A 14,160-nucleotide genomic window follows, 5' to 3' on the forward strand; every position below is an offset into this window, starting at 1 on the left:
GATATCTCATGCATTTACCTCCCCACTAACTCCACTGTCCCACGGTTGAGTGATCCAAACCGCTTGTCTAGTGGGCCAGTCCCAAAAGTGTTTCAGATTTTGAAGGGCCATTTTTTTCAGCAGAATATTAATCGTCACCTGAATTACTCTTCTTAGCCGTCTATTTGTGGATGATAAAACGGAGGGTTAGGATTGTTCTATCGCCAGGATTGTTGGACAATGGAAGATCGATGGTGTTGCCCATCGAGTGACAGGTAACCTGGACCGGTGGATCATTGGCCCCACGGGAGCGGATTAGGTGAGGCAGGGGTCACAGCTTAGTCGGCGAGGCCCTGACCATGGGCCAATCCACGCCGTCCATACGTTTTGCCAGCTCATTTTAGGGAATGGTCCAAAAAATGATGCAGATCTAAGTGTCAGGTGGGCCACACGGTAGGGATTGAATTCCCACCATTAAAAACATCAAGCTGCAACTTATGTTTTCCCTTTCTTTAAATAAACATTACAGTGCGCCCGTGGGAAGTTTTTAATGGTGAGCGTTCAATCACCACTGTTTTCCTATGGTGCGGTCCACCTGAGGTTTGGATCTGCCTCATTTTAGGGATCATGCCTTAAAATGATCTAGCAAAACAGATGGACGGCGTGGATATACAACAAATCCATCGAGGTGGGCCCATGGAAAAGGCATCACCCACTAAGCTGTTGCCGCTGCATCGCCTAATCCCCCACCCAGGCCCCACCAGTACAAACTGAAAATAGAGCAGTAAAAATCAGTTAATTGATACTCTGGCAGAGTGTGATGGATGATACACGGGAACTTAAGAATTACTTAGAAATTCCATACTTTGAATACAAGTGATTCCAATCAGGATTTCCAAACTATGGGTCCCAGTTTTATCTGATCATGGGATTAGCGGATAACTATCATTGGACGGTTAAAAAATCTACTTCAACAAATAAGTGTCTACGAATCAAAGGCTAGGATTACTCCACGAATCTGATTCTTGACTTTTGGGTTGGTGACAATGGACACCACAATTAATCAACACTGCATATCAAGTGTAATAGGCAGCCAGAGTAGCAAATAGCCTATTCTACTGCAGATTTATTTATTTTGGTCATGGCCCATCGACGCCGTATAGATGTGAACGCATCTTTGGGATTGGCAATACCCCCAACAACTCTCCCATCTGAAGATCCGAGCAATCCAATCCACCAATAGCAAATGGACAATTGGAGCCAACGCATCAACATCCAATGATTAAGGTGGAAAACGTTTTTCATGCATCAACCGTCCATGATGGGGCCCACATCATAAATGCTATGTTTGACCCAAAAGGCCAGTCCGCCCATATTACGATTGATCTAAACCATTGATCAGATGTTAGCAACGGCAAGGATTCGTGACCCAATCAACGGTTGTGATCAACAGACCATTTCCTTTGATCCTCATTTTCATTCAAGCAAACTCTTTTTACATTAAAAAAAATAATAAAAAAAAAAAATCTAATCTACTCTAAATAAAATTAAAAAAGACTGATGTTTTTCGTTTGTCATTTTACCTTTTTGCCCCTGGCATTTTTACCTTCTTCCCAATCTACCCTTCCGTCCTCTTCCTGCCCATGGTCGAGAGGCAGCTCTCGCTCCTGGCGAGAATCGCGGCTCGCCTCGCGCCGTCCTCTCCTCCGTCCCTCCTCGGGCTGTTAGGAGTCGATCTCATCCCTCCACGTGGCGAGTCCAGGCTCCTCCTCAGCACCTGCCGTACGGCCGATATCAGGAGCTGCGTCGGATTCAGCGGCGCCGACGGACTGAACTTCTCGCAGAACGTCAGGTGCCGATTCAAGGCCTCCTCCATCCCGATACGTCGCGACGATCTGTTGATCTCGTACTTCACGGCCTCGGCGCAGAGGCCGCAGATCCAACGGCCCTGATGTCGTTCCCGGATTCGGGAGATGTAAGCCGGCGTGCACTCCTCCGTCAGGCCACAGCACTCGCATTTCGCAGACAGGACCTCGATCTGGCCGTTGGTTGTCATCTTGACGGCTGAGGATTGAGTTTGAGAATCAGGCGCCGAGATAGCCATTGGATCGGATAAAACCGTGGCCGACATCGATCCAACGCCTAGAAAAAGATAGATTTTTTAATTCAATTTTCAAATTTATTCTCAGTTACCTTACGATGCTCGACCGAATAAAGTTGCATCTGTTAGAGCTTTAGGTTATCTAGACGATTCTTCTTGTGGGACCCAGTATTGGTGGACCATTCTGCGAAAATCTACTCAATTGGAGGATCTGAACCGTTAAATTGCTACCAATGAGCGTTCATTCCAGCAATCTGGAATCACCATTAGGGAATATCGGCAGCTCATTAACTAATCATGGTGGGGCCCACTCGGTGAACGGTACGGATCGCCAGCGGAGCATTCTACAATGAAGGAGAGTGTACCTTTCTGAGATCCAGTACGTCCATCTGGTGGGCCCGAACACGAATGGCCCTTTCCCAACAAAAAGAAGAAAATCTCAATAAAACAATCAGAAAGACCGCATAATCAAATGAACGGTCTCGATTACCGAAAGGTAACAACAAGGGCCCCAATTTTCTTCGCCCGAGCATCATAAGCAAACCAGAGTATGAAAAACAAAGGAAGCGAGCTTCTGATCTTTTGAGCTTTTACCGTTTCAGCTTCTGCAAAACACGATTCGAACAGATTGCGATTTCTATCGCTCCTTCTCCCAAACGGTCGTTGTATCTCCTCCCGCCTCGATTCTCTCTGCAATCGCTGCCAAAAGACGACCCCAGGCGACCAAAGACATCTCACGGATCCCCGATACAGGAGAAAGAGAAAACGAGAAGGTTCTCTTCTCAATCTCTTTCCCCGAAAATCGGCGATTTATATATATAATAAAAACTCCAAGCGAGTAAGTTTTGGAAAATCGATTTTTAGCTATTTCTGAGAAAAATCGAATTTCCTTCCTTTTTGTAACGTAGCAGAGCAGCTTCCCTCCAATCATTGGCATCTTCCGCGACTGCTGTTATAGGATCCACGTCAGCAAATACGCTGGCAATTAGGAGAAACGATTTGGTACTCTGAAGGAGTGGGTATTTCATACACATGCGCTTAAAAATTCTATATATGGAACTACATAATTAAATTCAACTGTCCAATTGGTAATAATCACCTTAGATTTATCATAAAATGAAATTAAAACTGGTTTGATTAATTAATTAGATGATTCAACGGAATATATTGGACGGTCGAGATGAAAGATTAGCCAATGGTCCGAATAAATCGAACGAATGTCCTGTATCGGAGGTTAAGATTGTTCAACCAATTTGATTTTTTTAGTGTGGCTTACCTTCAGTGGGTCCCACAGTTTGAGCAGTTTAAGTTGAGTTGATTTGTGGCACGTGTACGAGATGGGAGTGCAAGTGTATCAACCAACACGCTCTGGCGGAGTATCGAGTAACTCTCCGGCAATTAATGCTGGCCGTAGATAAATGGAAAGCGCCAGCTGTCTGCATTATCGCAATTTCGGGGACGCGGATTTCCTGCGAAAGCCTTTCGCAGGAAGTTCCTGCGCAAGTTTGGATTGCATATAAACATCAAGGTGTGGTCCAGGAAGGTTTCAACGGTGGAAATTTCTTTCCCCAATTTTCCCTCTCGTGTGACCCCTTTGAGTCTTGTATCCAACTCATTTTTGGTATAACAGCCTAAAATGTACTCGCAAAACGGATGGACGAAATAAATTTCTCACATGCATTACACTGGCCCCACCCGGCAACCGTCCGTAAGTTTTTGGAGATCATTTTAGAACGTGAGATCAAAAATTAGATATATAAAAAACTCAAGTGGGCCACAGGAGAGGAAAGAGTGGGAATTAATTGAGAATTTCTTTCCCCAATTTTCCCTTTCGTGCGATCCACTTGAGTTTTTTATCCACCTCATTTTTATACTCACCTACTAAAATGATCTCATAGAACGGATGGACGGAATGGATTTCTCACAAACATTTTAGTGGGCCCCACCCAGCATCCCTGCTGCGAAAGGCTTTCATAGGAAATCCGCGTCCGTCGAGCATGGAGTTTTGCTACGATACGTCCCAACGTTCTGTTCTACAATACGATACGTCCCAACGTTCTATTCTATAATACGATACGTCCCAACTTACTATTCTACAATACGATATGACCCAACGTATTATTCTACAATACGATACGTCCCAACGTACTATTCTACAATACGTCGAGATTACTGTCGTTTGATTCAATTATCGGAATCGTTTATACGATACGCATAACCTTGTTTGGTGTAAGAAAAGAATCGAATTCTTAGATTAGAATATTTGAACGCTTTATTTATTCCAATGTCCCTACTTAACATTAGCTGCGTATGCCTACGTATTAACGGTTTGGATCACCGAACATGGCCCCGGGTTCAGTTGCAATGATCCCGACGTACTCTACAATAATACATCGGAGACGAACAGTAGCAGAACTCTTAGCTCTGTTGCGACTCAGATCATAGCGTGTCGCCGGCTATGGGCTCACAATGTTAGATCGTCCGATGATCTGAACCGTCAGTATTCTTGTTACTCCAAATAATGAACAATAATTCCATAATGTTAATTCATTGATCATCCAAGAGTATGATTTTTAGAGTTAAATGTGGTCCGTTGAAATTTTTATTTTCATTGTTCTGAATTCATCTATAGATGGATACGATAATCAGATCAATGTCATTATCAATTACTTACCCGTTGATGGTAGGATCAGTTAGTTGGACGGTTCAATTGGTCCGATTGATTAGGCACTTTGGGGATTATACGGTGGAGACATTCAGTCGCGCAGGTAACTTCCCTTTCGCTTCAAGCAGAGCGGAGCTTGGGGGGCAGATACAGTAAGGTCGGGACAGTAGGGCCCACCTTGATGAATGTGTTTTATATCCACGCCGTCCATCCGTAATGTTTATTGCCATCAGACCTGTTGATAATGCCAAACAGACTTGGATGAAGCTAAAACACAAATATCAGCTTGATCCAAAACTTGTGTGGTACACCTTGAAATTCTGATCTTGTTTTCATGGAACAGTACATGACAATGGACCACAACTAATGAACGGCCTGGATCTCACACGAGGAAGCCACTATAACACATAAGGAGCGCTTGATTATGGCTCTTGAGGATGGCCAACTTCAGGAAGGGTTTCTTGGGTACGAACGAAATGGAGGTAGTTCTCAGACGCTTGAGCTAAAGTGGGGCCCACACACGTGTAGCAAAAGCCAATGACATCACGTCCTTAAGGTCCCCACTTTATGACAAATGAAGAAAGCACGCGGATTGCCTGATGACCTGGTAAGTGGGGCCCACCGTGATGTATGTATTTCATCCACACTGTCTATTCGTTTTGTCAGATCATTTTAGGATATTGTCCACAAAATAGCGAGTTTCAAAGCTCGAGTGGACCACACCATAAGAAAAGGAGGGGATTTAACAGTGGCCGTCATTATGCCCGCTGTTTTCTGTGGTGTGGTCCACGTGAGCTTGGCTCCGCCTCATTTTCTGATTGATTCACTGAAATGAGCTGGAAAAATGGATGGACGGCGTGGATAAAACAAATACATCATGGTGGGCCCCACAGAGTTGGACCGCGTAACCAGGCCATCTACGTCCATGAAGAAAGGAATTCTACTCGCATAATCAGATTGATTTGACCATCTTTACTTCTAAGTAATTTTCATTCGACCGCTCATTTGATGGCCACAAATCCAAGAGTAATAATATAATTATCCGACTTGAATATCATAATATCAGCCGTCCACCATTGTGGACACAATCTTAACAGTTAGGATTGATGTAGATGCATGCCACGTGTACAGAGGCTCTCCGCATGAGTATCAAGATTCGTAGTCTACCGGATGTTGTCGTTCCGTATTTTTCCTCTCCTCTTTCCTCGAGGCTGAGCTATTTTATACTCTGAAGGACAATGATGGTTGGTACATATTCACTCAGATATTGTCCACGTGGCATAAATAAACTCAAATCAAACCATTCAAATTTCGGGAACATCTGTAGATAGGCTATCCTCTAATTTTCAGCTTTATCAAACGATCATAATCTCTGATTGATTGGTTATATCTGTTGTTGGTATATGACTCCTTAACTCTCAAAAACTCCAAAAGGACATACATTTCTCCTGTACCTACATCAGATCACCGTAAGTTAATTTACCATAATGGACCTAATTAAGTTTTCAACGACCCCTATTTGTTAGCTATAATCTTACGATATGGTGCTGGAACAGAAATGCTACAGTGCTCATGAATTCATTTGATCATTTGTACAGTCCAACGAATCAATCTTAACCCTCCATTAAGTCCAAAACAAAATCCATAGGCTACCATGCAACAACATCACACTGATTGGATGATCCAATCCATCCTTGATTGGGCCTTACTTTTTATAGCCATCCATTGTCCAATACATGGATGCAATTGCTTGGATTACCTCACCGCAGCATCCTAATCAATCTATGCTATATTTTGTTTCAAAAATTATATTTAAAAATTGCAATTTCTTGCCCTGAGGCTTGAGCCCAATTCAGCAGCATATGAGGGGCTATGCCAGTAGCTCTAATTTATGTTATTGACCACATTTGCATGTGCGTAAAGCTGAGTTTGTATTCAAGTGCGCATGCACGATGAGACAGGCCACAAATGTAGGTGTATATCGTTGAGTTAACTCAGCACTTTTGTGTTAAACTGCAAGTTATTTGAACCCACGTACAACAAGTGTACTGCTGAGATTGGGTTATAGTCGTTGTATTTTAAAAGTTGATTGCTTTGATCCAATAAAAGCAAATTCGATTTCAAGTTGAGTGACTAACGTCATGCCTCGAATCAACTCCATAAGTCTTCTATCTCAAAATTTATTTTATTTTTTAGTTTTCGATTTTAAATATTCTATTTAATACAACCAAATATTCTACCAATCCAATATGGGCTCAAGCACATAAATGGATCAACTTACTTATCCCACTAATTTTTATTTTTGTTTTACAAATATCTAGACCATTAGTCTTTGTAGCTATTGGTTGTATGGTTAAGATAGTTAAATTAGCGTTGTGATTGAATGATAGCTCATGAAATGTGTGCCGAGTCTAATCAACGGTTTGGATCAATTGAATTGTACAAGTGTTCTAATGTAACAAGAAGAGGTGTATCGAAATAGATGTACACCATGTGATCACGCGTGGCCCACATGTGATCTGATTGTGTGGAGGATTCAATCATGATTGATTGAACAACGGATGCACGCGTTGCAGGCGCACGCCTTGGCATTGTCTCATGCAACATGGAGGGTAGATGAATGCTTGCACACAAACCTTGCTTTCAACCATTTTCTTGGAGTAGATCATACAAAAGAAACCCCATGTTATTTTGACGGTACACATCTATGATCGTGATGGGCAATTTGGAGCCATCCACGTTAGCCTCATGTCATATCACATTCATCCCTTTTATTGGAAGGGAAGTTATTTATTATTATTATTATTATTTTTATTTTTTTTTAAATTATCAACCGACCAAAAGTTCTAAAATTCATACGGTGAGAACTTGTTCGAGCCATGTAAACAGTGGGCCCCACCATCAATCGGGCTTCCACACTTGATATGGACGGTAGAGATAATGTGGGGCATCCTCTGATTCTGATGGTGGGAAACGGATTGGCTACTCCCCCTGCCACTAGCCCGGTGGCTGGTGGTCGGTGCTCTGGGGCCCCCACCATGATGTACTCGTTTCATCCATGCCGTTCATACATTTCTACGGATCATTTTAAGATTGATACAAAACATGGTAGGTATATAAATCTCAGGGGGACCACACCACAGGAAAACAATAGTGATTGGATATCGACTATTAAAATCCTCATAAGGTCCACTGTACTTTTTATTTGACATCCAATCTATTGATTAGGTCATACAGACCCAGATGAAGGGGAAAAACAAAGATCAGCTTGATCCAAAACTTTTATGGCCTTCAAAAAAATTTTAATGGTTAACGTTCATTCAACACTGTTTCCTGTCATGTGGCCCAAGTGAGATTAGTATATACCTTATTTTTGGGCTTATACCATAAAATGATCTAAAAAAATATATGAACATAATGGTGGGGTGCACAGAGCACCGACCATCAAGCATTGGCTGGTGGCAAGGGGAGTAGCCAATCCGTTTCCGGCCTGCTGAATGACTCGACAATCAGTCATCCTTTGATTCTGATGACGTGGCCTGCTTGATGAGCGGATTGGCCTGATTTTGAATATCTGAAAATCAGACTAATATGTGAATGGATGGCTATCAATGGATTGGGCTCGTATTGGAGCGTATCGGGGTTAAAAGAATGGGAAATCCAAATACGGGGAATCGGATCCCACCAGTTGCATGATCAAAAGGTATAAAGGGTGGAGATGGCTCTGATCGAACTATTTTTAGATGCAGTGGTTTTTTGAAGGTCTTTAATAGGGACCATTTACATGAAAGTTGAGATCTGACTAGTGAGTTCAAATTTACTAAAATCTCCTATGGGAAGACTATACAAAAAGCTATAAATATAGAGGATCCTGAAGCAACAAGGAAATCCACGATGAAGAAGTCGAGGTCCACATCAAACACAATCTATCTTTATTACATTTACCTTTACATTTATGTTAACATAACTTATTTTTCGCATGGATCATTAAAATCCAACACCATTACTATAGTATTATAGAATTAGATAAACATCTATAACTTTACATTTTGGATTCCGATCAACCAAGTTCTTACTTGGGAGATCAATCATTCTAGTAGCATCCTGCTGATCATCCGCCTACATCATTTACATTAATACGAATGAATTAAGTATTTATCTTTTTCATTCTCTCTAGTTCTTTTTTCTTTATTGATTGTAATAAGCTGTATTTACATATTAAAAAAATTGACAGTACTTTAACTTTTTTAGTTTTTTTTATTTATTTATTTTTGTTTTATTGAGAAATACAATTGTTGCAATTAGTGGTGAAAGAAAAGTCTCTAACATAAGGTAAAAATAATCCATCAAGAAAGACTCACCCCTACTCTTTCACTCAATCGTTGTTACAACCAATGGTTATAACGATAACTGGATTTTCGAATCCAATCGTACTTAGTCATCTCGGTATGGGGGTCACTAGCATTTAATCAAATATTGAGTCGAATACAACTCCGGCGCACCCGCACTTTTTAATTGCAAACGGAAACTGAATGCCGGCCCCCGCAATCATATGTGTGCCTTGTATTTGATTGAATTTTACAAACATAACGAAGTAACAATTTTCAAACATCGCGTGGCTCATCTTTGATATAATCACATGGACCAATCAAAACCCACCAGGTCCCTAGGCCACCGAGCTAAGTGGTCTTGGGAGCACATGAGGTGCTGCTTGGCCTCACCCAAGATGATGCAGTCCTTACCGTGGGGCCCACCTTAATGTATGTATTATATATTGAAGCTGTCCATCCATTTTGTTAGATCATTTTAGGGCATGAACCTAAAAATTAAGCAAATCCAAATATCAAGTGGAAGATTCTATATGAAACCATGGTGGTTGAACTCTCTGCCGTTAAAATTTCTGAAGTCCCTCCTTACTGTTTCCGTAATGTTTATCTGTCATCCAACCTATTGATAGAGTCACACAAACCTAACCTGGATGAAGGGAAGAAACAAATATCAGCTTAATCTAAAACTTGGGTGATCTAAAAAATGGTTTTAATGGTCAATCTGTTTCCAACATTGATCTTGGCCGTCCATTCTGTCTCACACACATTTCATGGGCTACCATGCAAATACCACACCGATCCGATGATCTGAACAATCTAATTAAGCAATAGCCTCTAATATGAACGGCTAAGATAATTCGTGCAAAATAGGTTTAACCAACCATTCGATCCATCCATTCTTAGCTTCCATCATGGATTGCTTATGATTCTGTTAAACTGTCCAAGTTACGGATGCAACTAAAACCACTGTGAGGGGAGCAGACTAGGTGCGGCCCCGACTATGGGACCATCTTTATGCATGTATCATATATCCACGCCGTTCATCCATTTTGGAAGTTCATTTTATATAATAAGCCGAAAAATTAATAAGAACCAATCTCAGGTGAACCACACCACAGGAAACAATAGTGATTGACCATTAAAAGTTTCCAACGAGCCCCAAAAGTTTTGAATCAAACTGATATTTGTTTCAGTCCCTTCATCCAGGTCCATGCAATCTTTTCAAAGATTGGATGGTAAATAAACATTACAGTGGGCCTAAGAAGCTTTTAACAGTGTGCATTCAATCACCACTGTTTCCTATGGTGTGGTCCACTTGTAATTTGAATCTACTTAATTTTTAGTTTCATGCACTAAAATAATCTGTAAAAACAGATGAATGACATGGATATACAATACACACATCAAGGTAGGCCCCACAGTAAGGGCCACACCTAATCAACTCCTCCAAAAGAGCACCAGACCTTTTCTCAAAATTAGAAAAATTCCAACCCCACCTATTTAGTGCTTTTTTAAAATTCTATCATCCAAGCAAAAAACTAACCACCCCACCTATTTTTAAGCCCTTTGAATGAAAAACAACCATTTATTTCCAAGTTAGTAGACCTCTTATCTTTATAAATAGCCATGATCTTCCCTTATTTCATCATTCAGCTGACCAAACATACATACATACATACACACAAGAAAAAAAGAGATGGGCTCCAAGAAAGCAGCAGTAGCAGTCATCCTAATGGTTATGATGGTGATGTTGGCAGCCGTATACGTAGAAGCAACGACATGCTTCGAGGACTGCATGCCTAAATGCATGGCAGTGCAGCACGCCACCCGTCACGAGTGCGAGGCCGAGTGCAGGGATATGTGCCATAGGTATTACGGTGAAAAAAAGTAGAATACAGGCAATTAACAACGGTCAGCACTCAGCAGCGATAATTATTAGCCGTTCTTTATCAATGATCAGGTCCAAACTTTTGTTTGGACATCATCAGTTTAATGTAATTTTTGGTTTTTTTTTTTTCATCCATCCATTGTAAAATAAAGTCCATGGTTATGATTTGGACCATTTAATTTCAGTTACATGGATAAATAAAAATATATGTTTATATTGAGCTTTTATTTTATTATAATTAGCTGATATTTTGGGAATTTTGTACAAGTCAGCTAATGTAAGCGCCACCACGTGTCAGCGTGACAGATAGGTGAAATATCCAAGATTTTCATTAGTGGACCACACCACTTAGGTGTCACCCTGCAAAATAAAGGTGGCCCATTCAATGGGTGTGTCATGATACCAGAAGAAAGTGTTGGAATTGAATTCAATCACACATATAAATGTTATATGTGTGTGCGTGTGCATGTGTGTGTCGACTTGCCCGAGTGAATAGTGGCTCAACTCGAATTGAATGCCTTGTGATCTTATGTGTCATGCCCCAAAATTTAGAAACAGAGTGTGTACCTTCATATCTGAATTTCATATTTAGAATGTCTCAATAAAATGAAGTCAATCAATTTCTTAAAATCTTATAATCAATGTTAATAAACATTGTACATCAACTAAACTATTCTAATAAATAAAATTAGATATTCAGAAATGATCTAATGCTTGTAATTTATCTTCAGACAAGTATGGCCACATTTTACGTGGGTTGTGTTCAAATTTCGCTGCATACTCCGGTTCCATCTGTACAATTTTTTCATCAATGAAAATGTAAGTTGGCCTGATTTAATAAAATAACCCAGTATAATTCATGTACATACCAATTAAAATAGTACAAAACACGGAGTGCAAAAGATAAAATGACATGAATTCACATAGTGTATGAATGCATCAGATGAGATGATCGCCCATCTGCTTGGGTTGGAGATCGCCAACCCGCATCCACCTTTCAGTAGGTATAGGCATGGCCCGTATATGGTAACGATTATACTAGGATCAACATTCTTTCAGGGAAGTCCTCTAAGATAGACAATGTAAAGTGCTGATGCGATGGATAATATATGGTTCCCTCATTTCATAGATGTTATTTATAAATACTTATCTTATTAGGAATATAAACATGTGAATTCATAATACTAAAAAATTTCCTTACACTTGTAGTATTTTTACATAATTTGTGATATATATATATATATATATATATATCAAATAGTTAACACATAAATAACATACTAATCAGTCAACCACACTACTAATTTTATTTCAATTTTTATAAACATGAGACAGGTTGGAATTACTCACTTGAGTCTAATAGTAAAGATTCATTTAAGTCCTGGATTTTTACGATTTTGGATTTAAAAAATCTTCATTTTTTTTTTTGCTATAATTAGCTTATTTTGTCACTTGTTGACCTTGAACACTTAATATTAGCCTATACGCAGGTGTTATTAGTAAAGTACAAATTCGATTAATTAATTGTAGGAAGCTAATGAATCCTCCCAATCACTTAAACTTTGGGTCTAACATCATGATTTATTCATTTATGGTTAAAATGTAGTTGACATATTACTGACAAAGCAGTCAAATATATAACCAATTAATCTGAGTTTTTGATGGGCAAGATCCGATATTTCGGTAGGCCGCAGAGCATACACTCGAACCGACTAAGTGCTTAAATGCGATGTATGCAATATATGATGTTGATGGTAAAGTAAGCAAGGAGGTTGAGGAGAAATGGCTGTTGCACAATGATGATGTAAGAGTAAATGAAGCCAGTCCAAATTAGAGGGTAAGAAGAACAGTTTAATCGCAAGGATTGGATCGAGTGTCTTGGATTGGTGATTCTAATTACTCAGGTGACTAAGGGTTGTGCTAGGCAAGGCTTACCTGGGTTGGATTCCTCTCCTCTAACTCTCACTTCTCCTTGGTGGAGGGATGAGATGGGTTTGGGTGGTCGGGAAGATAATAGAGGCTTTGTGAAGATGTATTGGATGCTTGGAAGATGATTTGAAACGAGAGGGAGGGAGTATTTGTTGGTTTTTGGCTGATTTTCTAGTAATTATTGGGAAGTCTAAATATAAAAAGACTTCAAAGGTTGGGATATCTAGACGATTACATTTGGCTAAATGAGATGACAACAGAGTCTTTTCCTCTTGCCGCATGTTTGCTATGGAACCGTGAGGATTTCACACCCCCAACGAATCTCTCCTATAGAAGTTGGAGAAGTGCCACATGTTGGGTGGCATATCATGTGCCACCCAACATGTGAAACTCTTGCTTTCAGATGCAGGTTTCTGTGATGGTTTATGTCCTTCGGTTCACCCGAGGCTGTGTTACTATGGCTCAAAGTTCTTATGGGCCTAGGCACGAGCTCGAGTTGGACTTGGTTTTGGACTTGAATTTAGGCTGAATTGACTGGGTTAGATTGAATTGAGTTGATTGTCACGATAGGGTTGAGTTGAATCAACTGGGTTGATCTGCTTATCGGCCTTTGGGTGGGGTGTCTACAAAGCGTGATAACATGCAACATTTAATAATAAAAGAATATAGTTAAAAAAGAATAAAACTAGGCCAAAGCCAATCAATTAAACAAATGAGTTTTAACTATACTCAGTGGAAAAGTAAAAATGAATAAAAAAGGAAAAAAATAATTGATAACAATTTGTTTGTAATGAGACTATCATCAAGAACGACCATCTGTTCGTAGTAAGAAGGTTTTCAGGCATAAAAGCTAGATCGCCTTCTCAATTGGTTTCACAATTAGATGGTCATTAAGAAGGTAATATGTTCGTCGTGAGCTAAACTTCATTATATGAGACAATCATGGATCGTAAGAAGGGGTGAACATCTATTCGTCACACGACTGAATTTATAGTTGGACAAATATCATTGTGGCAACTGTCCATTCATCGCGCACAACCAGGTTCCTTTTCTTGACACCTGATGGAAGGCAAATCTTCAACAGTCCATTTGTCTCATGACAACTGGGTTTTATTGTAAGACAGTTGTTGGGAAATAACAATCCATTGTTACCCCACAAGTTGAGCTTCATAGGTAAGTCGATCATTGTTTAAACAATCGACTGCTCGACACTGCCACATTACTTCGTGGCAGGAAGGTCGGTGGAGTGACAAATTGTTCATTGCTTTGG

The 14,160-nt window shown here is 40.2% G+C and overlaps 1 protein-coding gene across 2 annotated transcripts; it reads right to left on the bottom strand.

The window, feature by feature from the left end:
- Positions 1 to 1,436: 1,436 nt before the first annotated feature.
- On the bottom strand, positions 1,437 to 2,956 carry LOC131227620 (uncharacterized). Of its 2 annotated transcripts, none has more exons than XM_058223427.1 (2): positions 2,675 to 2,956; positions 1,437 to 2,043 (listed from the first exon to the last, which is right to left on the bottom strand). In XM_058223427.1, exon 2 carries the CDS (start codon positions 2,033 to 2,035, stop codon positions 1,598 to 1,600), a length of 438 nt encoding a protein of 145 aa, XP_058079410.1. In that variant the 5' UTR covers positions 2,036 to 2,043; positions 2,675 to 2,956; the 3' UTR covers positions 1,437 to 1,597. The 2 variants fall into 2 exon arrangements, with proteins under 2 accessions (XP_058079410.1, XP_058079409.1); XM_058223426.1 differs by having other exon boundaries at positions 1,437 to 2,121; positions 2,675 to 2,954.
- Between the last annotated feature and the right edge of the window lie 11,204 nt (positions 2,957 to 14,160).

Source organism: Magnolia sinica, chromosome 15, assembly GCF_029962835.1.
Source record: "Magnolia sinica isolate HGM2019 chromosome 15, MsV1, whole genome shotgun sequence".
Classification (NCBI taxonomy): Eukaryota; Viridiplantae; Streptophyta; class Magnoliopsida; order Magnoliales; family Magnoliaceae; genus Magnolia; species Magnolia sinica.